Source organism: Syngnathus typhle, linkage group LG10, assembly GCF_033458585.1.
Source record: "Syngnathus typhle isolate RoL2023-S1 ecotype Sweden linkage group LG10, RoL_Styp_1.0, whole genome shotgun sequence".
In the NCBI taxonomy this organism is placed as follows: Eukaryota; Metazoa; Chordata; class Actinopteri; order Syngnathiformes; family Syngnathidae; genus Syngnathus; species Syngnathus typhle.
This window is the reverse complement of record NC_083747.1, coordinates 12,255,935-12,280,728: the sequence shown is the minus strand read 5'-3', so window position 1 is coordinate 12,280,728 and position 24,794 is coordinate 12,255,935. Positions and strand designations below refer to the sequence as shown.

At 51.4% G+C, this 24,794-nt stretch overlaps 3 protein-coding genes across 5 annotated transcripts; all 3 read right to left on the bottom strand.

Moving 5' to 3' along the window:
- Positions 1-779: 779 nt before the first annotated feature.
- On the bottom strand, positions 780-12,520 carry LOC133160616 (potassium/sodium hyperpolarization-activated cyclic nucleotide-gated channel 3). The gene is made up of 9 exons (XM_061288428.1): positions 10,557-12,520; positions 7,300-7,506; positions 7,007-7,220; positions 6,787-6,948; positions 6,000-6,218; positions 5,784-5,930; positions 5,448-5,688; positions 5,199-5,363; positions 780-4,281 (listed from the first exon to the last, which is right to left on the bottom strand). The coding sequence occupies exons 1-9, from the start codon at positions 11,192-11,194 to the stop codon at positions 2,060-2,062; spliced, it is 4,215 nt and encodes a 1,404-aa protein (XP_061144412.1). The 5' UTR covers positions 11,195-12,520; the 3' UTR covers positions 780-2,059.
- Positions 12,521-13,050: 530 nt separating this feature from the next.
- Positions 13,051-21,410, bottom strand: pklr (pyruvate kinase L/R). 3 transcript variants are annotated; one of them, XM_061288414.1, is made up of 12 exons: positions 21,339-21,410; positions 17,714-17,878; positions 17,548-17,639; positions 17,345-17,476; positions 16,257-16,443; positions 15,924-16,197; positions 15,244-15,394; positions 14,736-14,888; positions 14,487-14,653; positions 14,313-14,379; positions 13,403-13,517; positions 13,051-13,244 (listed from the first exon to the last, which is right to left on the bottom strand). In XM_061288414.1, the coding sequence occupies exons 2-12, from the start codon at positions 17,850-17,852 to the stop codon at positions 13,138-13,140; spliced, it is 1,584 nt and encodes a 527-aa protein (XP_061144398.1). In that variant the 5' UTR covers positions 17,853-17,878; positions 21,339-21,410; the 3' UTR covers positions 13,051-13,137. The 3 variants fall into 3 exon arrangements, with proteins under 3 accessions (XP_061144398.1, XP_061144397.1, XP_061144396.1); XM_061288413.1 differs by lacking the exon at positions 21,339-21,410 and adding an exon at positions 20,484-20,914; XM_061288412.1 differs by lacking the exon at positions 21,339-21,410 and having other exon boundaries at positions 17,714-17,888.
- A 126-nt stretch (positions 21,411-21,536) lies between these two features.
- On the bottom strand, positions 21,537-24,556 carry LOC133160614 (cytochrome P450 11B, mitochondrial). Its single transcript, XM_061288426.1, has 8 exons — positions 24,325-24,556; positions 23,701-23,921; positions 22,881-23,084; positions 22,633-22,790; positions 22,405-22,571; positions 22,269-22,347; positions 21,984-22,193; positions 21,537-21,786 (listed from the first exon to the last, which is right to left on the bottom strand). Exons 1-8 carry the CDS (start codon positions 24,360-24,362, stop codon positions 21,676-21,678), a joined length of 1,188 nt encoding a protein of 395 aa, XP_061144410.1. The 5' UTR covers positions 24,363-24,556; the 3' UTR covers positions 21,537-21,675.
- Between the last annotated feature and the right edge of the window lie 238 nt (positions 24,557-24,794).

Genomic DNA, 24,794 nt, shown 5'->3' with positions numbered 1-24,794 from the left:
AACATCCTTGCATGATTTGTGTCGTATATATACAGGATATAATTAATTTGCTTCATAAAAGTCGTATACGTGCCTCATAAGTGGCCACCGTAAAAAAGTCCTGATGCAGGGGAGAACCGCTGCTCGGTTCAGGGGCCAGGGTGATATTCATTTACATGGAGACGAGATGGGACGGCTTTAGGAAAGCTTAACCTTGGATACAAGCAAGGGCGCCCCTCTGAGCGCCGGTGAAATTACCGCCGAATGAAGGTGCAAGTGGCTACAAGTGAATCCAGACATCACGTGTGAGGCCGACAGATACAAGGTCACCATGCATGGAACTGCGACAAACGAGACCTGCACTTTAATGGAAAGGAAGGGAAATGCCTCTTGTATCGCTTGTAACATCAATTCAATTGAGCCACTGTCCAAAAATAATTCACATGACTTGAATATTAAAGACTGAAGCGCATTATTGCAAAAATCTGTGTAAATAAACAAGTATGATCACATTCACGCTTCAAGTAGTCGGTAGGTTAATCAAGTTAGTTTGCGTAATATTTTGGATTAGCACGTATGTGAAAGCGTAGCAAAAATCATTTGTATATCAATTCATCGATCCATGGTTTGTTGTTTCCTTACCTGAAATTAGAAGCAGACAATCCTGTCAGTTCCTTTCTGGCGCCGTTGTTGTCACTGCGCATGAATTATGCATGCTAGGAGAAGGAGGCACAAACATACACAAATAAGCAAGCACATGCTCCAACACAGCCCACGGTATGATATCTAAAGCAGCTTTATTCTTATTATATAGTCACACTTACAACATCATCATGACAATCGCTGTCATCTGCTCCTCCACCACTCTTGACATGAAATGTTCTTTCCTTTTTTTTTTTTATTGACTCCATTCAAATGCTAGAGCTGTGATAAATAGAAAATCAAACGTTTTGGTCCTCATATATAGATACTGTATCGTCTAGGCATCATGGTATCCTTGTTGCTACCCACACACAACATCAAACGCAAGCGGAAATGGAGGCAAAGCGAGCAGGCTCGGCCGCCCGCCGCCGTGTGAACAAGAGGCTGATGGAGTGTGGCGAAAACCGAGAGCGTTTGCCCGCCAAGCTGTGAAGTCACATGAAAGCTGTGCGGACGCAGATGAAAGCCGGAGAGGAAGGTGGTCGTTCGGGCAGCCGGGCGGCCGGCTACGTATTTACAACCAGCCAAACCAAAGTAGCAGTCGAAACTACAACTGACACTAAAACATTTGCTGCGTGTGGGGGCAAAACAAACTATACACATACACACACGTGGGACGAATCAAAAGCAATGTTTGTGGTGATCTGGCAAGATGAAGCCGTGCATATTGCCTGTCTGCATTTGCTCGCTCCTTACACAAACAAGTGGGCGGGGCGGGGGTCACATTTTCTTATATTCATAGTTTCAGTACAGTGACATACATTACTGTGCATAAGTCTTGGGTCACAATTCCATTTGGTACTTTTGACATCAGGTGAGCTTTGAATGTTGGAGCGGTTGGACACGTCAAGCACAAAGGAAGGCCGCGGCCAAGAATCAAACTGTGAAACTCGAAACTATTGCGAGATGTCCTGGCTACCAGGTCAACGTGCTGTCCTCTTTAACAAAAACAAGACACTTAATATTTGCTAAACTGGTAGAATAAAACAAGTGATTTTAGCCTTTTTTTTTTTTACATTGATATTTCTCATCAAAACAGTCAAGTAGATTACTGCACTCTAGATGCGTGGAAGCATCAAAGCTCGGAGTGTCCAAAGACTTATGCACGGCTGTCTCACACATATTGCTGTTGACAATGTCCCCCGCTCATGTCATTTTTTTTTTTTTTTTGCTTTTGCATCCACGGACAGGTCCGAGCTTGGCCCAAACAACCGTTGTCGAACCACATCTTAAACGTTCCTTCCTCGACGCTTGGCCCAGTCGAGTCACACAAACGGATGAGCGATGTTCTAAGACGCTCACATCCTAGCGTGAATGCAAACACGGTGACGCACCGGGATGCGTGGAGATGGGTCGGAGCAACCTATTATGGTTTTGCTTACATGTTGGCAGGCAGTTTGTGCCTCAACCCCTCTGAGTCTTTTCTGGCCACTGGCAGCTGGGGCTCAGTTTGACCAACCTTTGGGGAGGCGCCATTCGCCGGGGTGGCTGTTTGCATTGATGGAGCGGCACGTGAGGGCGAATCAAGTCGAGAAGGATGGCCCGGTGCCAGTGGGACTGTGTTCGGTTGCGGAGGGAGAGTGGATGCGGCCGAGTCACCGAGGGGTGTTGCGGCCAAAGAGGGGGGCTTTGTTGAGCTTGACTTTGCGGGACGATTCAAGCCCGGGGCGGGGCTCGAGCCGAGCACGGGATGGGTTTGCTTTACCGGGTGAACGGTGAAGCGGACTTTGGCGGAGGAGCCTGTGATCGCCAGGGCAGGATTTGACGTGAGAGAAGACATGGCTTTAGAGATCTGGATGGGAGGAGGGCTTCTGGCGGAACTAAAGACAGAAGGCTGCAGACAGGAGCTTGGACTCTGGGATTTACTCAGGCAAGCAGTGGATGTCTGCGCTGGAGGTGGCGCCAGTGTCTGTCCGGGACTTTGGGGAACAATGACAGGTGATGGTGTTGAAGTGGGGCTGTGGGGAGTGGGCGGTGGATGGCTGCGCGCCACCCGTGTGACAGTTGGGGAGGGGATCGGGGTGGGTGCTGGACTGGCGCCAGACAGCGGTGACACCGCGGGCGGCGTGCTAGATGCCTTTACCCGTGCGCCTTGCGGGGATGCCGGGGACATGGCGACCGCAGGTGATGGCGGTGAAGAGCTCAGAGACGACTTGCGCCCAAATGTTTGGGGCAGTGGAACCGGAGCGGAAACAGATGAGGGAGGAGGCGTGGAGGATGGCGAGGGAGATGAAGAGCGGGGAGAAGGGCTGGTCACAGGTTTGGGCCGTGGAGTTGATGCGAGCGGCAGCGGGGCGGTTCCTGCCGAGGGAGGAGTGGAGCAGGGCGGCGGCGAGGACGAGCGGGAAGGCGCGCTCAGAGTCGCTTTGGGGCGGGGCGTCTGCACCGGCGTCGGGGACACTGGCATGGCAGATGGTGGAGATGCGGAGAGGGCCAAAGGATTGCCGTGCGGGCCACAATGCACGTACATGTTAGGCAGAAGAGGCGCTTGGATCTGCGGACCAGATGCGAGATTTGCGACGGGCTGCACCGCAGGGTTGGAGCTCAGCATTCCTGCACTGCCACCTCGAGCCAGCGACCCCGCCAGGAAAGGAGCCGCCAGCAAATTGCCTCCGGAGGCCTTGCGATGGAGAGGCGGGTGAGGCTGCACTCCGGCCCAGGAGCGGTGAGGCAGCGTGGGCTGCGACGCCGACAGCAGCCTGGCCTCCTGGGTCAGTCTGCCCAAGGCGGGCAGGCCTTGACAACTGTGGCGCAGCAGAGCTTCTTTGGCCCCCTGCTGGTTGGTCGCAACGGGGCTGCCGTCTGAGGGGCCGGAGGAGGCAGCAACAGGCTTGGCGCTCTGCATCTTGGCGACGGGTGGCGTTGACGCTCCTCCGGCAGGTGGGGTGACCAGGGATCCGCCGAGCACCGAGGGGTAATCGCCTTGGAGGCGCAGGTTGTAGTGAAGAGTCCTTCCTTGTTGGACTGGCACAGCGGCAGCGGTGGGAGGCGTTTTGGCCACCGGCGGGGAAGTCATCCCGCCCAGTGGGCCCATGCTGGAGGGGGAGGCAGGGAACGCTCTGGGGGACAAACCTCCCATCCCGCTCATGGCCATCATTCCGATGAGGGAGCTAACGGAGGGGCGCAAGGGTTGCAAAATGGGAGCCCGAGGAGGCGAGAGCGGAAACGAGGAGGAGGGAGACGGCGAGATCAGAGGGGAAGGCACGAAGAACGTGCCTCCCAGCGCGTGCTGCTGCTGCTGCTGGTGCATGAGGGCGATGGCCACGTTGCTAGTGGCGGCCGCTGTCTGCAGCGGGGCGTGTACCAGTGGTGCCCAGATGACGGGGCGAGGCCTGGGGGACATGGCGCCGTTGCCGCCGCCTCCCATGACGCCACCTCTTCCCGCCGCTGCCGCTGCCGCGATGGCATCCTGCATGGCTGGCATGCTGTCGTGCTTGACGATTTGCTGTACCAGAATGCTGTCGCAGGAGCCCAGGCTGCCCGCCGTCAGCCCGGCGCCCGCTCCCGCACCTCCTCCTCCCCGACCCCCGCCGCGGCCCATGCTGCTCCCGAGTGAGCCTCCTTGAGAGGACTTGCGTAGCAGCATAGAGTTCTTCCTGCCTGTAGGAAAGCCACACATACAAACTTTGAGTTCCTGCCAAGGCGGGGCTTCCAAGCATGGTTCCCTCACCACTAGGGGTGTAACGATTCATCGATACACATCGATTAGTCGATATAATGCTCTACGATTTATTGGCATTGATGCTAAACGTAAACATCGATTTATATCGCCGTGTTTGACCTCGGACATTAGACGCGACTTTATTTTGAAATCCAGTTCATTGTTGCTCGCTTCCTCTTTCCGGGAGCAGTGCGCGCGGCGTTGTTGTGTTGTGAGCAGAGCAGGCACGTGAAAGGGGAGTCGACAACTAGTACGCGGCTCCTGGGCTGGTGCTATGGCTAGTGTCCAAAAAGACGAGGAAATTTGCTCCCCTTTAGGCTTCAAGTCATTCGTTTGGAAGCACTTTGGATTCCAAAGAAAAGATGGCTCAACGGACAAGACACGTGCAGTTTGTAAATCCTGCCATGCGGCGATCAAATATTCAGGGGCACGAATCTTGCCGCACATTTAAAGAAAAAACACGACATCAAAGTTCAGTGTTAAAATAAGCACTTTGTATACTACAATACTCTTGTAATTTCCTAAATAAAGAGTTTGCAGTACCTTGTTGATTTTGTGTATGAATTGTTATAAATCAGGATATTGTTCTATATTTTTTATTAAAAAAAAAAAATATCGATCGTAGAGCACTATATCGCGATATATCGGGAATGAATCGCAGCAGGCTTTAAGATATCGGCAAATATCGTATCGTAGTTCTTTGTATCAATATGATATCGTATCGTGACAAAACCCGCGATTTACACCCCTACTCACCACCTCTGACACACAAAAGGTGACTTACAATTCAAAAAATGGGGACCGGATGAAGAGTGGGGAGGGATAAATCAATCCACTTCAAAAAGTCAGAGATTACCTATCCGGTCCAATCGGTCGACAGCAACGGTCTCGAAGGCCCGCCGCATCATGGGGTGCTCCTCCAGAACCTCGTTGAAGCTGTCCACACTGAGCGAGTACAGACGGCAATACGTGTCGGCGCGCACGCTGGCCGTCCGCCGCCCTCGTGTCAACAGGCAGATTTCTGCCACGGGAGCAACACAAGATAACTCAACAAGGAGAAAGAGCAGCGTGTCCACTTTCCTTCCAGGAGCACACTGGTCGTCACCTCCAAAGTAGGAGCCGTCGCTGAGTTTGGTCTCCTTGTTGCCGCGGGTGAGCACGCTGACGCGGCCGTGCTGGATGAAGTACATCTTCTTCCCCATCGTGCCCTCTCGGATGATAAAGTCGGACGGCTGAAAGACCTCAAAGCGGAGCTTGGTCAGCACGGCCGTCACAAAGTTTGGGTCAGCGTTGGCGAAAAGCGGCATGTTGGCCACCAGGCTGCGGCAGTTGAAGCTCACAATCTCCTGTGAGCGCACACCGACAAGAGGCGGAGTCAACCAAGAACAGCTTTTGGGTGCACATTGGGAGGAAAACCCTGTGTGTGTGTGTGTGTGTGTACCTCTTTAAGGGGCTCACTGAGTTCTCCCAGAATGTTCTCCTCGTCGAACATCTTCCCTTGGAAGCGGTGCTCGTAGTACTCGTGAATCTTTTGGCGGACGTCTGCAGGAAGCTTGTGGAAGGACATGTACTGCTCCACCTGCTTGTACTGCACACACACATACCCAGACACTTCTTGACTGCCCGACGAGGATGAAAAGGCGTCAGGCGAGCTCACCTTCTCCTGGTACTGTCGACGCGACGAGTCCAGCGACTGAATGAGGGCAGTGGCGTGGCCGATGAACATGGCGTAGCAGGTGGCGCCCACGATCATGCTCAGCATGGTGAGCCACACGTCGGTCATGCCCTCCGGGGCCTGGGCACCGTAGCCGATGCACAGCATGTGGCTCATGGCTTTGAAGAGGGCGTATGAGTACTGCACGCCCCACGTGTCGTTCTGCTCACACACACAAAAAAGAAGCACTTCGGTCAGCGAGGGCCCGATTGTCCGGCGGCCAAAACGTAATCCCGAGCGACTGTCATGTTCGTGTCGTGTGCCTTCATATCGCAATTATGCCATTTCGAAGGTCAAATTAAATGCAAATTGGACCTATGTGGAATATTGTGCTTGTGTGTGCTATGCGGGTGGCCCAATACATGAAGGGGGTTTCTCCAGGGACAATCCCAGCATTTGCCAGCTCGGCAACAGTCGCCTAGGCAACAGCGATGACATGACTCAGCGTCTCACGCGTTTCTGTCCTGTGTGTGTATTGTGTTTAAAAAAAAGCCCATTCACAAACACACTCGAGCTTCCTCACTCTGGAGGATTTGTGTGTTATATTTTCCACTCTCTCAGCGGATACGTGTTGATAATGACGCTTTTGTTCCAGTCGGCCATCTTGTTGCGTGGGTCAATTAACAGCAAACACGCACGCAGACGGAGAACCCGGAAAGCAGGCCGCCATGGGAACTAGAAAGCGTGCCGACTGCCCAAACAAAACGAGTGAGGTAAATGTTGCGCTTACCACCATCAGGTTCTTGGAGACCCAGCAGTCTGGCGGGAAGTCCTGCAGCATGGGCACCAGGAACTGCAGGCAGCCGTCCCAGTGGCACAGCAGCAGCATCATCCCGATCAGATTGACGATCCTCACCATGGCGCTGGCCAGGTCGTACGTCATGTGAAAGATCTGGGGAGGAGGGAGATGGTGGACTTAAAGCAACAACTGCATTTCGGTGCCTCCTCACCTCTTCCCACTGGTGGATGTAGCGGATGAGTCGGGAGAGGCGCAGCAGCCGCAGCAGGCTAAGGATTTTGGTGAAGCGCACGATGCGCAGCGCCCGGGCCGTCCGGTACACCTCAGAGTCCAGACTGTCCACCATCAGGAAGATGTAGTCCACGGGGATGGAGGACACAAAGTCCACCAGGAACCAGCTCTTCAGGTAGTTGTGGCGGATGGCCCTGCCGCACAATCGCCGCGTGACATTCCAGAAGCTGCAACCCGGCGCTGGCCGTTGCCGATGGACGCATCTCCACTCACCGAGGGTCCAGCAGAATCTCTGTGCTGTCCTCCTTGATGATGCCCGTGCGGAAGTTGAGAACCAGGTCCACCATGAAAAGCGTGTCAGACACCACGTTGAAGATGATCCACGAGGGCGTGTTCTCATCCCGAAAGAAGGTGATGCCCACCGGCAGCACAATCAGGTTGCCCATCATCAGAACCAGCATCAACAGGTCCCAGTAGAACCTGCGCGGGGATGCCAGCGGATTTTAGGAACAAACTTGGGCGCCGTCGGGGACAAACGCAGCTCATCAGTAACCTTGAGATGCCTCATCAATCCGGACGGCGTTTGGAAGTGGGGCGTGACGTAGGACCCAGTCCAAAAACTGTGTGTGTGTGGGGGAGGTGGGGCAATGTTGAAGGTGATTCACGGATGACAGGCCAGACAACCCGATCATGTGCAGGCCACTTGCGTCCTCCTTCTGTCTCTCTCCCGAACGGTCACCCTCATCCATCACTCCAACCCATATCAATGGCTCGCCTCACACACACGCACGCACGCACACACTCACACTCTGCCTTTCAGCGAACACACTCAAGTGCTGCGGTCGATCCCCATTGAGCTCTAATTTGGTAACAAATGTTCATGGTGGGACCACTAGACTGATGAAGATGAAGTATGACTCACCTCTTCACGCACACACCCTTTTTAGGAGAGTGAAGCAATGGGGATGCGGCTGCCATAGTACTGCACAAAGATGAAATGTGACCTTGAGGAGTGCCTTGGTTCACTGCTATTACAGAGAACAATTCGACGAGCCGCTGAGACGGGGAATCATGAATGGATGATAATCGCTGTTTGTGCAGTCCGGTGGGATGCACGATGGGCTTCTCTGCTCACAGTAAGCTCAAAATGGCAACTACAATTTAAATACAAATTGAATTGGGTTTGTTTCTTTGTAAATAACTACACTGCAAAACATTTTTCAATACTCACTACTCCAGAAAAAAATTGCATATTATTAATATTGAGATGTTATGTTTGTTTTATAAATTGAATCCATTCGGCTCAACATTCAAACCATTTTAACTTTTGACACAGTCGATAGCAGGCGGGGTGTCTGAGAAGCTTTCTGATTTGGAAAGAGTGGACCCATGCAATGACTTGAGGAGACGTGTTTGTGTGTGTACGTGCGTGTGTGTGTGTGCGTGCATACGTGTGAGTGTGTGCGAAATGGACCCTGTTGCTAGCATGCTCATCAGAATTGCAAATGCAATTAAAGTTCCTCAACGGGTGCTCTTGCTAGCCAGCGCTATGATGAACGCAAGCAGGTGCTAGGCGGGAAGTAGTGACCCGCAAGGAGCTGCTCAGCTGGTGTCACACTCAGCGTTCCTTTCGCCTAGCGCGTCTCCTGTGATTGCCGCCTTGATGAAAGGAGGAGCGGCCTTTGGAGCTGTCAGCCAAATCAAAGCGCTACCACTCCATCCCTCTCCATTGACATCTATTTGGGCCAGAGCAGAGGTGGGCTACACTGGCCAATCACAAGACACACTTCTCTTATCTGTATTTTTGGACAGGGCGGCGAGATTTAAATTGGTGAGAACTTTGAGGTGAACGTGCTAACCCATGCACAAGATTCTTTGTCCCTAATTTTGAACAATTTACGGTGTCTTTTGTTTTCCTGCAACTAGACCAAAAACCAACAGAACATATTTCAACACCAAATGACCATTTTGCATACACATACATTTTGCACATACACAAACTGAAAATGCCTCTGCAAAAATAATAAAGCAATCTCTTTCAGATGGCGAGAGCTTTGTTCTGTAATTAATTGATGGAAATATATTCAATAATGTCCCAGACTGCCTGACACGTCACCAAAACAAGTAAGACAACTCACTTGGTTGGCCACGGACAAAATAAAACGGCGGTGACACCGTGTATGTTTAGCGGCACGACCTCTCGTCTAGACGGTCAACGTTGGACGAAGAGCGGGAAAGCGGCTTTGGCGTGTCGTGGCTTTTCAGACGACAGCTACTTGACGGAAAACTTCGAAGAGTGAATTATGCAGAACGTATACTCCAGGTGCATAATTTACAACGGCATGCATAATTAATCCTCTTCAATTGTAATCTTCCGCCGGCGGTAATTGGAATTATTAACATCCGCGGGCAGCTTTGCTTGGATTTCAATGAGTGCTGAGATTAGCTGCGTGCGCTCGCCTTACGCCATGTCAGAGGCCTTCAACATGATGGACACACAATACAGTCTGTGTGTGTGTGCACGTGTGTGTGTGCGTGCGTGTGTCTGTGTGCGCGCGTGTGTGTGTGTGTGTGTGTGTGCGTGTGTGTGTGTATATATGCGTGTGTGTGTGCGTGTGTGTGCGTGCATGTCCGTGTGTGAGGAAGCATAATGTGGGCCAGGAGGATCCCCTGGAGATGGAGTTGTTGCATCGGTCTGTCTGGAGTTTCGGAGCGCTAGGTTCCCTTCATTTCAAAATCTCGCAACTTTAATATCCTGGTTTTGCCGCTTCAATTAGACACGTACGCATTACGCTTGAAACTGACGGTCAAAATAATTGATCAAGCATTGATCAAGCTTTGAATTGGGAGCAGACAATTGGGGGAAGACAGTAAGAAAAGCTTCCTGAATGCCACTGCTCATTTGCAGGTCTGAGTGGCAGCAGGCTACACTGGAGTATTTTTACTCGCGCTATCTGACAGCGCTGTCTAAATTGGACGACTTGTCACCTGCACTTTGCGCTGGAAACAACTCTCACTCCTCACATGCCCCCCTCCCCTTCCCCCGACACCTATTCTTGCGCTGCCTCCATACATCCTGCATCCTTCCCCTGCGGCCTCCAGTCCTTCTCACTGCACTGAACAATATGCCCCCAAACAAGACGTGACTCAAGTCATCATTTTTAGTTATGATTAGTTATAATTGTTGAGTAGCCACAGATACTAAGAACTGATAGCACTAGTGTTTTCTATGCATAAACCTCCCACCCCCCAAAACAGCGACCGATAATCTTAAATATTCCAGTCTAGCAATTTTCCGACAAGTCACATGAAATGAATGCCAATTTTCTATTTTGAGTTCCTGATTGATGGCCACAAGTGGCTATACCTTGATGAGGCTAGTATCGGTACTGACATGACACCTGGTACTGGTACATAAAAGTAAGGACAATTCCGCAAGTAGAGCTACATGTCGTAAGAGGAAAAGAGATAAACGTCCATTTGGTCATGAAGAATTTGCACTCGTGGTTCGTGCATGTGTACCGTCTCACCTGAAGTCGCTGTAGGGGTGTATGATCCAGGATCCGGCCGACTTGAGCCGTTCCTGCTCCAAAGCCACGGCCTTGTGCGATCCGAACATGCGCAGGCTGAACTTGTTGACGCCGGGTAGCAGCATGGCTCCAAACTGCCTCTGGATGAAGGTGCTCTGGTTGGACTGGCTGTAGTCCTCCCCGTCCAGGCCCAGGCCAAACCCACTCAACGGTCCCAGCGTCTCAGGCGTCCCCGCTGCTGTGGTGTTGCAGGCGGTGGTGGTGGTGGTCTCGGGGCCGGTGGCCACCACCAGCACCCCTGTGCCCGCCGACGAGGAGGTGGAGGCCAGGGCTGGGCGGGAGGGGACGAATCCCACCGAGCGGGGCACCGAGGCGGGTGGCGTGCCGGCCATGCGGAAGGGGAGGCCGGAACTCATGATGGAGAGGCGCCGGTTGCGTCCCCCCAAGGGGGCGGCCGCGTCCCCGCCCAAAGAAGCCTTCTCGCCCTCCAGGGATGCCTGGGACAACCTGTAGCCCGGCGAGGGGAGGTTACCCTTGCTACGCCTCTTGGACTCGCCTCCGTTACGACGGGGGAGGCTGTCACCCCCGGAGCCTCCTGCGCTACTGGGGGTCCCCGCACCCCCCGCCACCCCATCCATTTGTGAGGTAGAGCAAAACCTCAGAGGGGGTGAACTATCCACGACCGTATTCAGAGCAGTGGCTCATCTGTAAGGTTTTTGGACTTTGGAAGCGGAAGGTAATAGTTTGAGTCTGGCAACTCGTTAGCGAGATGCTGGTCTGCTTCCGACCTAATGTCGAGGTGCCCTTGAGCAAGGCCTGACCCCCTGAGCTCATGAGGTGCACTCCATTCGCGCTGACATTTATCCTTACATGCTGCGTGCAGTTCTTTGCCAGACACACAAAGACAACAGTGTGACTTGAATATGAAAATGAGAATTAATTTGAAATATTCAAAGAGTCATTGTCGAGCCTGAGCGCCTTTTGAGGGCACACTCAATCCCCATTTGGTGGCAGTGTGTGACGTTTGTCCTCACAGATGTTTTTACTCTCCTTCCTCGTCCTTGAACGCTCCGCCAGAGGCCCGCCCTCGCCCCTCCACAGCCGCCCTCATCGCTCCAACGCTGGCCACGTCGCGCTCCCGAGTCGGCGCTGCGAAGAATGACGGATCGCACTGCCGCTCGCTCATGCAACCTGATCCCTTTGCCCGCGCACGACGAAGGATGGTCGGGTGGACGACGTGCAGACAAGTGGCAAGGGCGTTCGATTCGCTGTCAGCGGGGTCGAAGGTGCTCAGTGAGGGGCGCACTAAATTAGGCTCCCACTGAAGGCACGGTGACGTCCACGGGTGGGGTGAAAAGAAAAAACATCAAGGTGACGGAAAAAGCGAAGACGCGCCACGAACCTCGCTCACTCCCAAAAAAGAAAGCCACTGGACGGCCGCTGCTCCAGACCGAGCGTGGCCACTTTCTCCTCAACATCATCCACGCGCGCTCCCCACTCGCGAGGACCTTCCGTGTCATCGTGTCCACAGGGACGCGCGCTAATGACAATTCGGATCATGACAGCATCCTTTTCCTCGTCGTGGCTCTTCAGCAACTTGTTGAGCGGTCCAAGTGTCTGCTCTCCTTCCGTCCTTGTGAAGACAGCCGAGCGTGTGACGTCACGCGCGGATATCACTTCTCCCCACGAGGTCGTATCCTCGCAAGTTCAAGGAAGTAAATACAATACATCCACCTCTCGTTGTCTGTGTTGAAGGTGTGGACTGAATGGACCTGTCGTCATGACGTCCGAACCCTCCCCAACGTCCACCAGACGCACGCGCGCGCTCACTCACTCGCTCGCTCCCGGCCGATGGTGCGTCATCCACGCGCGCCTATCCGAGGGGGAGAGCGTGACCCTCAGATAACGTGACATGCTACTCCCTGCAAATTACTCAACTGCAGATGGGGCAGACGACGAGGCAATTTGGGAAGAAGGTCTTAAGTAGTAGAAAGCAGCGATTCTCAAAGTGGGCGTGGAAGAATCCCTGAAATTACTTTCATCTTAAAAATTCAATGAAATGAAAAACTATATTAATTTGATATGTCATTAATTTAGTTGCCAGACGTAATTAGATAAAATATTGAATTAAACTGAATAAAATTACCAAATTCAAACAAAATGTACAATAATTAAAACACCCATTAACACTGCATTGTTTAGATTTATGTTTAAAGACGATCCACTCTTTCCTCAGACTGACATGTAAATGTCTGAGAGGCTGGCTTAGGAAGGAGTCAATAAGATAAAGGACTGCCTAATGAGTTTATGACGGAGCGGTGCGCTGCAGCGAGCATCTGGATCATCTCAGCAGACAAAAGACCACAAGTCATATCTCATATCTGCTCTCGTAAAATAAAACTAAAGAACTGCTCTTGCCGGAAGACTGCGAGTGAAATAAAAGGACAGAGTCCATAATCACAAAAGTAGCACAAGAGGGGAGGGTACGGTGTGATTGGTTATAGTTTTATTTGAGAGTCATTGCTTTGAAAACAGAAGGAAGGAGTTAGGGAGCTTGACATAGCGAACCGCCGGCTGACGCTTATGTCACGTTAATGGCCCTCATGATGTTGGTGTGACCCGACCCGGGGATCCAGCCAGTCACAATGATCACCATGTCGCCCTCTTTGAAGAAGCCTCTGGCCTTGCCTGCATGCGCCCCACAACAAAGCGCCCGGGGTCAGCGCAAGGCCGCAACCTACAACGGGGCCACCCTGCTGGCGACCGAGCTCAAATTTCGACTTAAGTTGAAGCGAACACTGCGTTTCGGCAGGCGACATTGCAACGGTGGCGGCGGCCAAACTCACCTATGTCCATTCCAAAGTTGACCCGGTTGTCGACATCGTCAGCCCAGACGGGCGCGGGCAGAGGGTGAAAGAGGACGGGGAAGACACCTCGGAGCAACTGCGACTGACGCGCCACCTGAACAACAACACAGTTTCACTTGTTGTCTTTTTGTACAATGTAGATTTTATCCTGCTCATTTCAAAATGGATTCATACTGATGATGCTTATTTATATGTTCTCGCTCAAAAGGATGAATGAAATTCCTTTGAAGGAAACGCTTCTCATAAGTCAAACTTAAACAACAAGAATAATCAACCGGGGTTCCCTTTCGAGATGGCTAATAATAACTAAGAGCAAAACAGTGGCACTTTCAACCCAATTAAGGCGACCTGTTTGACTGCGTTGGCGCCTCCTTCAGAGAAGCTCAGCGCCTTGCAAACGGGATTCGAGGCCAGGCCCAGATGTGAGGCGCCGAATAACTCAATTGACGACTGATCTTCAGGCGGCACTCGTGCGGATTTACGACGCGTGTGGGCACACCTTTAGAATCCAGCCGTGGCCTACATTTGAAACTACTTTGTGCACCTTTGGGGAATTTACAGTGTAACATGTCACTAAATTGCATTCACAAAAAAAAATGAATCATGTCTCCCATGCAGCATATTGCAATATGAAGATTATTCAATGTACTTTTTTTTTCTATTCGATACATCTTTGCTATCATCACAGTCAAATGTTGACTCGAAGATGCAAAGTGCAGTTTGATTTGGGAAAAGTGATAACTAGTTTTCACGGCGTCCTTGGCACGTGTCTCTTTAGCCCGGTGGGTGAGCCAGTTCGGTTTGCAAACGCATCTTGTGTTGCGACGCTAACCAAGACAACAGCCGCCGTTGAAACGCAGTCGGTTTACCGCCGTCGAGTTGCGCGTACCTGCGGGCTCCTGGTGACTGCAATGATTGGACATCGAGGCCGATACCTAGAGAGGAGCTGCGCCGACCTGCACGCAAATATGCTTCGTGTGGGGGTTTTTTTTCCAATGAGGGAAATGACATCCTTAAATAGTGGGGGGGGGTTCTTTTCTTTTTTAGGGGTCGCAGTGCTCACCTGCCACTGGTGGTGAGGACAATAATGGCGCCAGCACAACACTTAAAGGATGACTCAACGGCCCCGATAGCCGTCACCTCCGTGGGGTCCGAGGACAGAGGAGTCAGGCGGCGCAACTCCTCAAATAGCTGTTGGTGGAAAATGGCCGCCTCTGCCTCCCTGCAGATCTGACAGCACGAGACAGGGCGAGAGACAAAGAGAGTCAGCAGGGTGGGGGGAGGCTTAAATGTGGAGCACGCACGCACGCACCGAATGCATCATGGCGACCGCCTCCACGGGAAACAGGCCCTTGGCAGTCTCACCGGACAACATAACACAGTCTGCTCCATCCAGCACAGCGTTGGCCACATCACTGCCCTCGGCTCGCGTGGGCCGCGGGTGGGCCACCATGCTCTCCAGCATCTGCGCACACACAAAAGCTAATGTCAAACTTGTTTGCATCTGAGCTGTAGCTAGTCACGGATGTCCTCCGGGGGTATAATGGCGAGACCACAGAAATATACAACCGCAAGAGGTGTCAAAGACACGTAGTTTGATTTGAAGTTCTAAGGGTTCTAAAAATACATAAACGAGAAAATTGTAAACCTGTTGAGTAATAAGAATCCATCGACTGCATATTTGTAGAGTCAATGCAAATATTGAATATTATTGCTCATGTACGGAAACAAACCGAACATCGCCTTCGCGCATGATTGCTCATTACTGGGCAATGCAAATGTTGGAGACAATTTAGTGGGGGCAAAACCACGTTCCTGACCTGCGTGGCACAGATGACAGGCTTGCCATTTGAGTTGCAGCGACCGATCATCATCTTCTGGGCGATGAAGACTTTCTCGGCGGGGATCTCTATGCCCAGGTCGCCCCTGGCAACCATCACGCCGTCGCTTTCCGATAAGATCTCCTCGATGCTGAAACGCAGATGAGCGAGGGGCCGGGGATTCATATTTGGATGAGAGCAAAAATAGAAGATCTGACCATAGCGCCCTCTCTGACTCACGTGGCACGCATCCAAAACGAGCGCGCCGCAGATGAGACAGTTATGACAAATATAGCGTCGTAATTGCGCCGAGTCAAATATTCATGAGACGCTCGAGAAAAATTGATCATCATAAATGGCTGGCGGCGAAGTGACGGTGGGCATCAGATCAGAATGCTAAACTGTGTCAAGACACATTAAGTGGCGGCCGTTTGTCACTTCAAGTCACAGATTGTGAGAGAAAGCGCGAGCCGACAGATGCCGTCGCCTCCGTGACAGCTGGCAGGCAGCCGTCAAACCGGCACGCTGTCGGCGACCACGACAAGAAGTAACTGCGGCCTTCCCTAATGCAGGCTGCCTTTCTGCTCTTTCTCAACGACATGGAACGGACGTATTCACGGTAGCGGCAATGTTCCTGCAATGAGGAGCACGTGATCGGCGGTTCTTATTTTTGGACTCACTTCTGGACCCCTTGGCGACTCTCCACCTTGCTGATCACCTTGATGTCTCTGCCGTGCGGGCCCAGGGCTCGCCTGACGTCGCGGACGTCCTGCGCCGAGCGGATAAAACTGGCGAAGACCATGTCCACACCCTGCGCCACGCCGAACCTCAAGTCGGCCTCGTCTCGCTCGCTGACCGCCGGCATGTCGATCAGGTCGCAGCCGGGCAGGTTGACGCCTTTGCGGCTGCCCAGCACGCCGTCGGCTTCAACCACCGTGTCTACCCAGTCCGGACCTGCGCGCCGCCCGTACTTCAGAATCGAGGTTGCGGCTAATGCGAGAATCTTTTCGTACCCGTTTCCAGAACTTTCAGCCCAATGAGGCCGTCATCGATGTAGATCTTGCCGCCCCTCTTTAGGACCTGCGGTAGGCGGGGATAGTCCACCCAGATGGTCTTGCCGTCTGTGGAGTCTTTGTCAGCCTGTGCTGTCACCACATGGACATGGCTGCCCTTTTCCAGCTTCACCTCCTCCTCCACTTTCTACACAAACAAAAACACATCACTGCATGCCGGCTGAATGGGGATCAGGTCTCATGCTTGCCTTCCTGCTATTTGTTTGTTTATCATGCACTTTGATTTAAAAAAAAAATCCCCCGTAGTGGCATTTTGTGTTGATTTAACTCTGCCCATAAGCGGCTCATATGATGAATCATGATCACTGTCAGCGATGAGGTTAAAAGCCATCTGCTCCATTTAAAGTTGCTGTCAGATGGCAGGAACCATCGTTAGCTGCCCAAATCCCGAGTGTGTTCAGAACACTTGCATATTTTCTCCTTGACGACGTAACTCAGAGGCCGGCGCGTGTGTCATGTGGAGCAGCCAGTAATCCAATCAAGACATGAAAAGGTTTCCAACGGTTTGCAGTCATTTAGCATGCAAAGTAGGCGACGTGCAATGCAAATACAAAAGAACATGATAACGTGGTCCAAAATAGCGCATACAACCACCTGTTGTTGTAGTGGTTGCCAAGATTCAATACCCCGAAAGAGGACTCGCCTGCTAAAAGGAATGCATGGTGGAAAATTTGACTTCTTAATCGCACTTCTACCACACTCTTAAGAATCAGTGAGGCTCATTTACATAATGACCAGGCCCATGACACGCTCAGCAAGGCTGGCTGAGGATCCACAGCCGCTTTCAAGCAACAGTCTGACGACACTGTCTGAACAATTTTGACTGAGAAATCACCCCAAACATTAAGGATGCATGCCCCCTGCCATCGTATCAAAGCCAAAAGGTAAGCAGACCGGCATGGAGTTTTGTTGGAACCACAGATTAGCATTAGCTAACGTGTTATCCGTTGATAAGCGGCGCATCTCTGATTGCGCGGTTGTGTTCAGATTGATGGGTAAATAGTCAGTGTCCCATGTTGTGTGTTTACCCCGTTCACCAATCCAGTACGTATTTCTGGTCCTTTGGTATCCAAGGCGATGGCCACGGGCCGATAGTACAAGGGGTCCGACGTGATCGTGTCCACCGCCTCGCGGATGTTCTTGATGGTTTCACTGTGGTACTGAAAGACCACGTGCAGAACGTTGGCAGAGTGCAAACACGACCGTGCGTGGACACTGCATGGAAACGCACCTCGTGGGAACCATGAGAGAAATTCAAACGTGCAATGTTCATCCCAGCTTTCACCATCTCCTGCAGTTTGGGAATGGATCTGGAGGCGGGGCCTGAGGAAGGAAGGAAAAAAAGTTAATTTTATTGACATTGCACTTTTCAAAGCGAGCGGCTGTGCGTTGCTGACCGATAGTGCAGATGATGCTGGTGTTGCGCGCCGTGATGGGCTCTTGGTCAATGTCCAGAAGACACAGATGCTCCAGGAAGGTGTCCGCCATGCTGGCGTCCAGCTGCTGGCGCTGGATGAAAGAGTCGGGCAGCGTCATGGACTCCGAGTAGCGTCTGATGCGAGCTGCCGACATACCAAACAGGCAAAAGGTAGACAGTCAGAGACGAGCTGACACAAATAGGTCATCGAGCGCTGTTCCCGGTTTCAAAGTAAACAAGCAACTGTAGTTTTCAAACAGCAGCCAAGAAAGTTTTTCTTCTGCCTTGTTTGTTGGCATTCCAAAAGACAATCTGACCGGGTCGAACGGGATCAAAACTAAAACACGAAATTCTATGTAGGCCCAAATATGGCAACATGTACATTTTTGCCCTGGAGTGTCAGTCACGCTAACTGAATTGCATTACTGTATTCATCTCTTGCGCCACAGCCGGAGAGGACATGCTAAACATGTTCATTAGTAGAATGTCAAGTGAAAGTGGAAATCCTGATTAGCATTCGCGTTGGAGAGGCCATTTGTGGACTGCAGGCCACTTGGGGGCAGTAAGACAAGCTGAAGATGCTCGGACCCTAACCTTACATCTTATCAGGTGCCATTTTCAGGGCCACACTATTTAAAAAAAAAAAATTTAACTTTTAATTTCCTCAGGTTAAAACTTTCCCATTTGGCTGCAGACAAGCACAGTCAAAAAAAAAATTAAAAAGCAAATATCATAAAAAATATATAAATTGTAGAGGGTGTTGTATTTAACACAATACACTGACGGAATTATCATCATACACTCTTGAGCATTTTATGGCCCCAAATGTTTGTTTTGTTTAATTTCAAAAATAAATAAAATGTTCCCATAAGCCATAAGTTGTCCGGCCGTCATGTTGACCATAAATGGAGCCCACCCCCGGCAGTTATGAATGCAAGCCGTTCCAAATCAATATGGTGTTCTGACAGCGGCAGGGAGGTTGCGCGTGTTTGTGGCGAATGGAAGCCCCCCCGAGGCGGCTTGACATTTAACGCATTTACATGTTTATGCTCAAAGGAAAGGAAACATTGCACTGCTACTTGCCACTCAAGTGCTAAAGTTTACATCTCTAGGGGTGATAAAACACTCAAGAAAGGTAACAAAATATCGGGAGAGCGGTTGCCATGATTTCATGGGAGCAAAATCGCTATTCTTACGAGGCTGCAGGCAGAATACCATCAGCGTATTTGCAAAAAAAATTAAATGAGCAAAGTTTGACTTTGAAAAGTACACATTTCTTAAATTTTCTGGAAATAAAGTTTCAAGTTGAAACAAATTTGAGGAGAAAACATTTGTCATTTGATGTGTGTGGCGGGAAGACATTGTTTTTGGGATGGCCCCGCCCTCTGCTCAATGCTCCACATACTACATTGCCGTTTGTCAATGAGGCCAGCGGAAAATGCTGAGCTCTTGGCGATAAGGCGTGTCATCTGCAAGATGTCTAATCAGCATCTCAGAGACGCTACTCACCAAAATGGATCCGCCCGACAGCGAGGTCATGAAGTCACACTGACGGCATTCAAGGGGAAAGGTTAACAACCTTCACATTGCTGTACACTGCACTCCGTTGTGGGTTACACATTCACCATTTAGATTGGATTTATTTTGGTAGCAATTCCATCGTTGGCCACTAGAAGGCAGCATGCTATTTTGTTGGAGACAATTTGAAAAAGAACAAAATACTGTACTTGGTCAGCACAGCTGAGATTTTGCTGCAAGTTATTGAATGTTTTTTATGCCTACGGAACACATCAACAGATTTTTGAACAACTGTTGACCATTTTGTCAAAGTTCTGGCTGATGAACCGAGTTCTCAAAAAATGGGCTGAATGACTGCTTGCGTTTTGAAAATGTGTAAATTGTATGGCCAGGTGGCAGCGTCACAGCAAAATAACACTCAAATTGTATTTGTCTTCGCTCATGCGGACAAGCGCTTTTCAAAAATAGACAGATTGATGAGCTCTTCATGCAGGGCTGAGAATCGAGCGGCGAGGCCCCGACAATCATTTGATAGGTTTTCACACTCAGTCAACTGGCACCTCGACCGAGTACAATGAGACAAAAGTGAAGGCGAGTGGGCTCAACCTTGTCCACCCTTTCCCTCCATCTTGTCTTTTTCCCGTGACACACACAGACACACACACAAACCCCTGTTTATGGAAGTCATCTATGCCCTACTATGGGGAGGGGAAGTGACGTCACAAACACGGCAAGTCACATCTTCAAACGATGGAGCAACACATCTAGACAGACAATATCCCAACACCTGCATACATTGTTCATCTGCAGAAAAAGAAAAAAAAAAGACTCCTATCTACCAACTCATTCTGGTAGTGAGAATTGAGACAATGTAAATACACAGAAGAGCCACTCTTGACTGAATTATACTGTCCCGTGGTGGTCACAACAGAAGGAGCAGCGCAATAAATAAAACTGCAGTATGAAATTATCAGGCAAAACTTGTTTAATTCTTTAATTGTGTTGCTCCATATTTTATGAAGTAAAATATTACGGAGTGCTATTAAGAAAAATCAGGTGAAAGGGAATAATGTCAATTGCATTCATTTCAAATACGTGCCAGTGTTTTGATCCCAAGGCACTGCTATATTCAAATAAGAAAAAGACAGTAACCAACATTGGGTTCCAAACCAGGCTCATATCGTAACACACGAAAAATGCCTTGATTGGAGGAAAGAAAGAAACTTACTCACCCATTTTGACACCACTGAGCTCCTCTCGTTGCTTCAGTCGATGTTTTAAAATTTGTGCAACTATTTAGGCTGGCTTCTGAATGTCTTCTTTGTCTTAACTGCTCACTCAGCTGACACACTTGTCAAAATCAAAGTCAAGTGGCTACTAGCCACACCTCTACCTGCTTCTCTCAACCCTTTCAACCCACACCACGCACACACACACGCTCAAGTCAAGATAGTGTGTCAAGATCATAAAAACGTAAGGGAAAAAAAAATTGTCCAATTCATGACATACAACACCAAAGTGTCCTCAATTCAGTGGGACCTTTGCCAATGTTGACCCTGCTCCAGCATTACGCAACTCACACAAAACCTGAAACACACACACATACACACACGCTTGCTCTCTTGCAAGCTCAATCATACCCGGCGAGCGCGTCTGCCGCTTTTACAACTTTTAGACTTTGACAAGTCGCTTGACATAATTGCAACTTGGGTGGCGGCTTGGCTAGCGAAAGCAGGAGGGCGTCAATCTTTAGCTCGAACGCAAATAGACCTTTGCCCTTTTGCTGTCACACAAACACAATTCGGCGAGGCACAAAGCTTGTGTCTTCGTCACAAAATCATCCAGCAGAGTGATGACAGATTAAATACACGCACTTTGGAATCCAGCAGTCTTTCCAAAAAGCTGGACAAGGAAGCTACCATTTTCCTAGTTGCGCCGCAGCTCATGAGAACTCAAAGGTGATCGAGAACTTGCACAAGCAAGAAAGTGGTGAGGCCGCGACGCTGGCAAGCGACCGGCAAGCATTCGAGGCGGAAGACGAGAGGAAAGTAGTAAAATGTGCATGTGATAGGAAGGGAAGCACCAACCTGTAGGACGAAGCTGGCCTCAAGCCGCGAATGCAAGCACACAAGCGGTGCCGGCAAGAAAGGACCAAAGGGCTGGCTCAGCTTGAGCGCCACCTTCAGTACAACTCTGGCAGGCATTTGCTCGCCATGACAACCGCAGAGAACAGAAAGTGCACTTTATTTGGAGTTGAGTTAACCTTTGAATACAAAGTGGAGGGGAGCAACGCTTAGTGTGTGTGTGTGTGTGTGCGTGTGTGTGTGTGTGCGTGCGTGCATGCATGCGTATGTGTGAGCACGCGCACGTGAGGTGCGTCCGTGCATGCATGGGTGTGTGTGTGAGCGCGCGCACGTGCGTGCATCAGAGCATCCTGAAGGTGATCCTGGGCGGCAACTCGGGCTGCAGGATGAGCGTCAACTTGGTGTCAATGTCTTGAGACGAGGACACACTGAGGTGGAAGTTGAGCAGGATCTAAAAACACAAAAGCAAAAGGCGGACTCAAGAAATTTGCTTGCTCTTGTGCAGCCGAGCTTTGACAGTGACCGGTTTCGTTTTCGGCCGCTTGTTTTGTCTTCGTCGGCACCATTCAACTAGTTGTAAGTTGAAGACAAGATTTTCCCGCATGATCTCAGATAGGCAAAAAAAGGCGGCTGGCCGGTAGCACTCACGTGCATGAGCAAAAGGCGAATCTCATTCTCAGCAATCCTGCGGCCGACGCACTGCCTGGAGCCGAAGCCGAACGCCAGCGAGCGGAAGGCGCCGCCGCCGTCGGCCCTCTCCTGGCGCATCCGGGCCCACCGAGCCGGGTCGAAGGTCAGAGGGTCGTCGAAGACATCCGCGCTCCTCCCCATGGGGTAAAGGCACGCCTGGACCAAGGTCTGAGGATGCACGAGACTCCATTGGAGCCAATCTTTTTTGTGTGCTTTTGCGATCGCTTGACGCGAATGACTCACCCCGGCAGGGATGTGGTAATTCTGAAGAACCAGATCTCGGACCGGGTAGCGCTGCACCGTGATGCCGACTGGATACAGCCTGTGGGGAATCAAAGTCTGACCTCAAGTCGGACAATTCGCACGATTGAAAAGGTACCTGAGAATCTCCTTGACGGTGCCTTTTAGTAGCGGCGCCCCCTCCAGGGCTTTGTGAGGGTCCCCGCCTGCCTGGCCCACCGCCTCGTTCACCTGCCGCCTGACGCTCTCCTGCACGGCGGGGTTCCGAGCCAGCTCGAACAGAGCAAACTGCAGCGGCACGGCCGTCTGAACACAAAGGCGCAATCAACATGTGCCATGACGCGACACTGAGGACGCGTTGGCGCACCGTGTCCACCGCGCCGGCCATCAGTTCCGTCATGTTGGCTTTGATAGTCTCGCGGGGCAGCTGTCCTTTCTCCAGCAGCTGGCCCAGAACGCCGGGGAGCTCGCCCGCTTTGGGTCCGGAAGACAAGCGCTGGAAGCCCCTCTTCATCCTGGCCTCGGCTGCACGTGCAAGTACAAAAGTAAAGCCATTGGTTTTGATGCACAGTGAAGGCACTCATGCAACCAAGAACAGGAAACATCCGACGTTACCGTGGGTGAAGATGTAGTCCCACGCCGTCGCGTGCTGGGTCCACAAGGAGGCACCGATGCGCTCCAGCAGCGCGGAGGGAAGGTAGAGGAGCGGCACGGTGGTGGCGAGCATTCTTTCCACCGCCCAAATAAATTTCTGAGACTCCATGGAGGGCTTTGACGAGAAGAGGCCGATGCGCTCCCCGTACAGAACGTAGCAGCTGGCTGCACGCACGGACAAGGAGAGCCGCAAACAAATGAGTGACATCCTCGCAGACTTTCAGCAGTTTACAAAATGACAATTCGGACTGTAGACTTGCGCATATTTGATCGAGAGCATCACTCGTTGGCCAGTATTGAGCGAGTCTTTTGACCATGGCCTTCTGAACCTGCCATGTTTGCAACTTGTGCTCAGGCCTTTGCATTGTGGGATTTCTTTGCGTGATATTTCCTTGACTCGAGTCCTTTAGCGCACGTCATCTATCCGACATGCTGTCAGCACCTCAATGGATGGACAATCTATTCCTGAAGCAGCTTAACACCCGGTAGAGATCGTTTTCCACAAGCAGGTCGCGATGACTAAGTCAAGAAGGATGCCTTCTCCTTCGGATGCATACGAAGGAGTCAAGCAAGGAGCACACTTGAAATTGTGCGACATCGCCTAGCTTCTATTTTTAAGCAGGTGTGACCTGGCACGCGTCACTTGCATGCACAAAGTATTTATGGTGCATTGCTTTTCCCACATTTTGCCTGCAGTCAAACAAAATGGAGACAAAGTGAAGCACTCTGTTTTGCATTTGTAGTCTGTTTTGCAGAAGCTGGCGGCAAGATGGAGTCTGACCTTCCAGCGCAAAGGCAAAGAGGTCTGGACTGGGGTTGAAGGTCAGGCTGCTTTTGTCGTGCTTTCCACCCTCCGGCCGGCTCTTGATCATCCGGCCCTCGATCATCCGGCAGAAGTCCCTCGCCACCTCGTCCATGTAGGGGACCAACCGCTTGACGGCGGCGCTCAGCATCACCTCCTTGTTGAGGAGCAGACGGTCGGCGCGCCACTCGCCACCGTTCCTGTCGACAAAGAGGACGGCCGATGAGCCCTCCGCCACGTGTTTTAATTTGGGAGCGCGCGCGTGATGCCGACTTGAGGAAGACTCCTTTCTCGTGGCCGCGGCTCTCCCGGTGCATGGCCCACGGCTGCAGGACCATCCGTCGCGGGTTCGGGCCTTCGTAGCGGAACAGCTCGGCAATGTCGCACGGCAACATGATGTTCACACTGCTTTGAAGGCCCAGGTGCTGCCTTGAACACACACATACACACACACGCACACGCACACACACACACACACACACACACACACAATCAACGCCTGACATGAACAAGAAAGTTGGCAAGGTGAGCAATTGCATCCCATATCATGCGCCATCAAGCTCAGGCCCAAGCGTACGATGATAACGCACAAGTGAGGGGTACCTGTAGATGGGTCCGAGCGCCCTGAAGGAGCTCTCCATGTGCTTGTGGAGCAGCCTGAAGCGACCTTCCCTCCAGAAGGTGATCAGGTTAAGCCATCTGTTGGCGCCCGTGTGCGGGATCTCCTCAAAGCCCCTCACGCGACCGCCGTTACTCGTCCCGAAGACTTCTTTCTCGCCCGCCGTCTGACCAAGTGTTCTGGAGGCCGCGGGACCGCTGAGCCGGAGACAGACGCGCCTTCTAAGCGTGGTGGACATGCTCTTCAAAGGCGCCAGCAACATGTGCGGTCCGGTTTATTGCAGACTCCGAGAAGCCTTGGAAGCGCTGGTCCTGATAGCGGCCGATGATTTATGGATGCGAAGGGGGACGGTTCAAGAGAAGGACAACAAAACACGACAGCGCAGTTCGGAAAATATCCTAGTGAGAACGTACAGCTGGACAAATAAGGCGTCAATAAAACATTTGTTTCATTT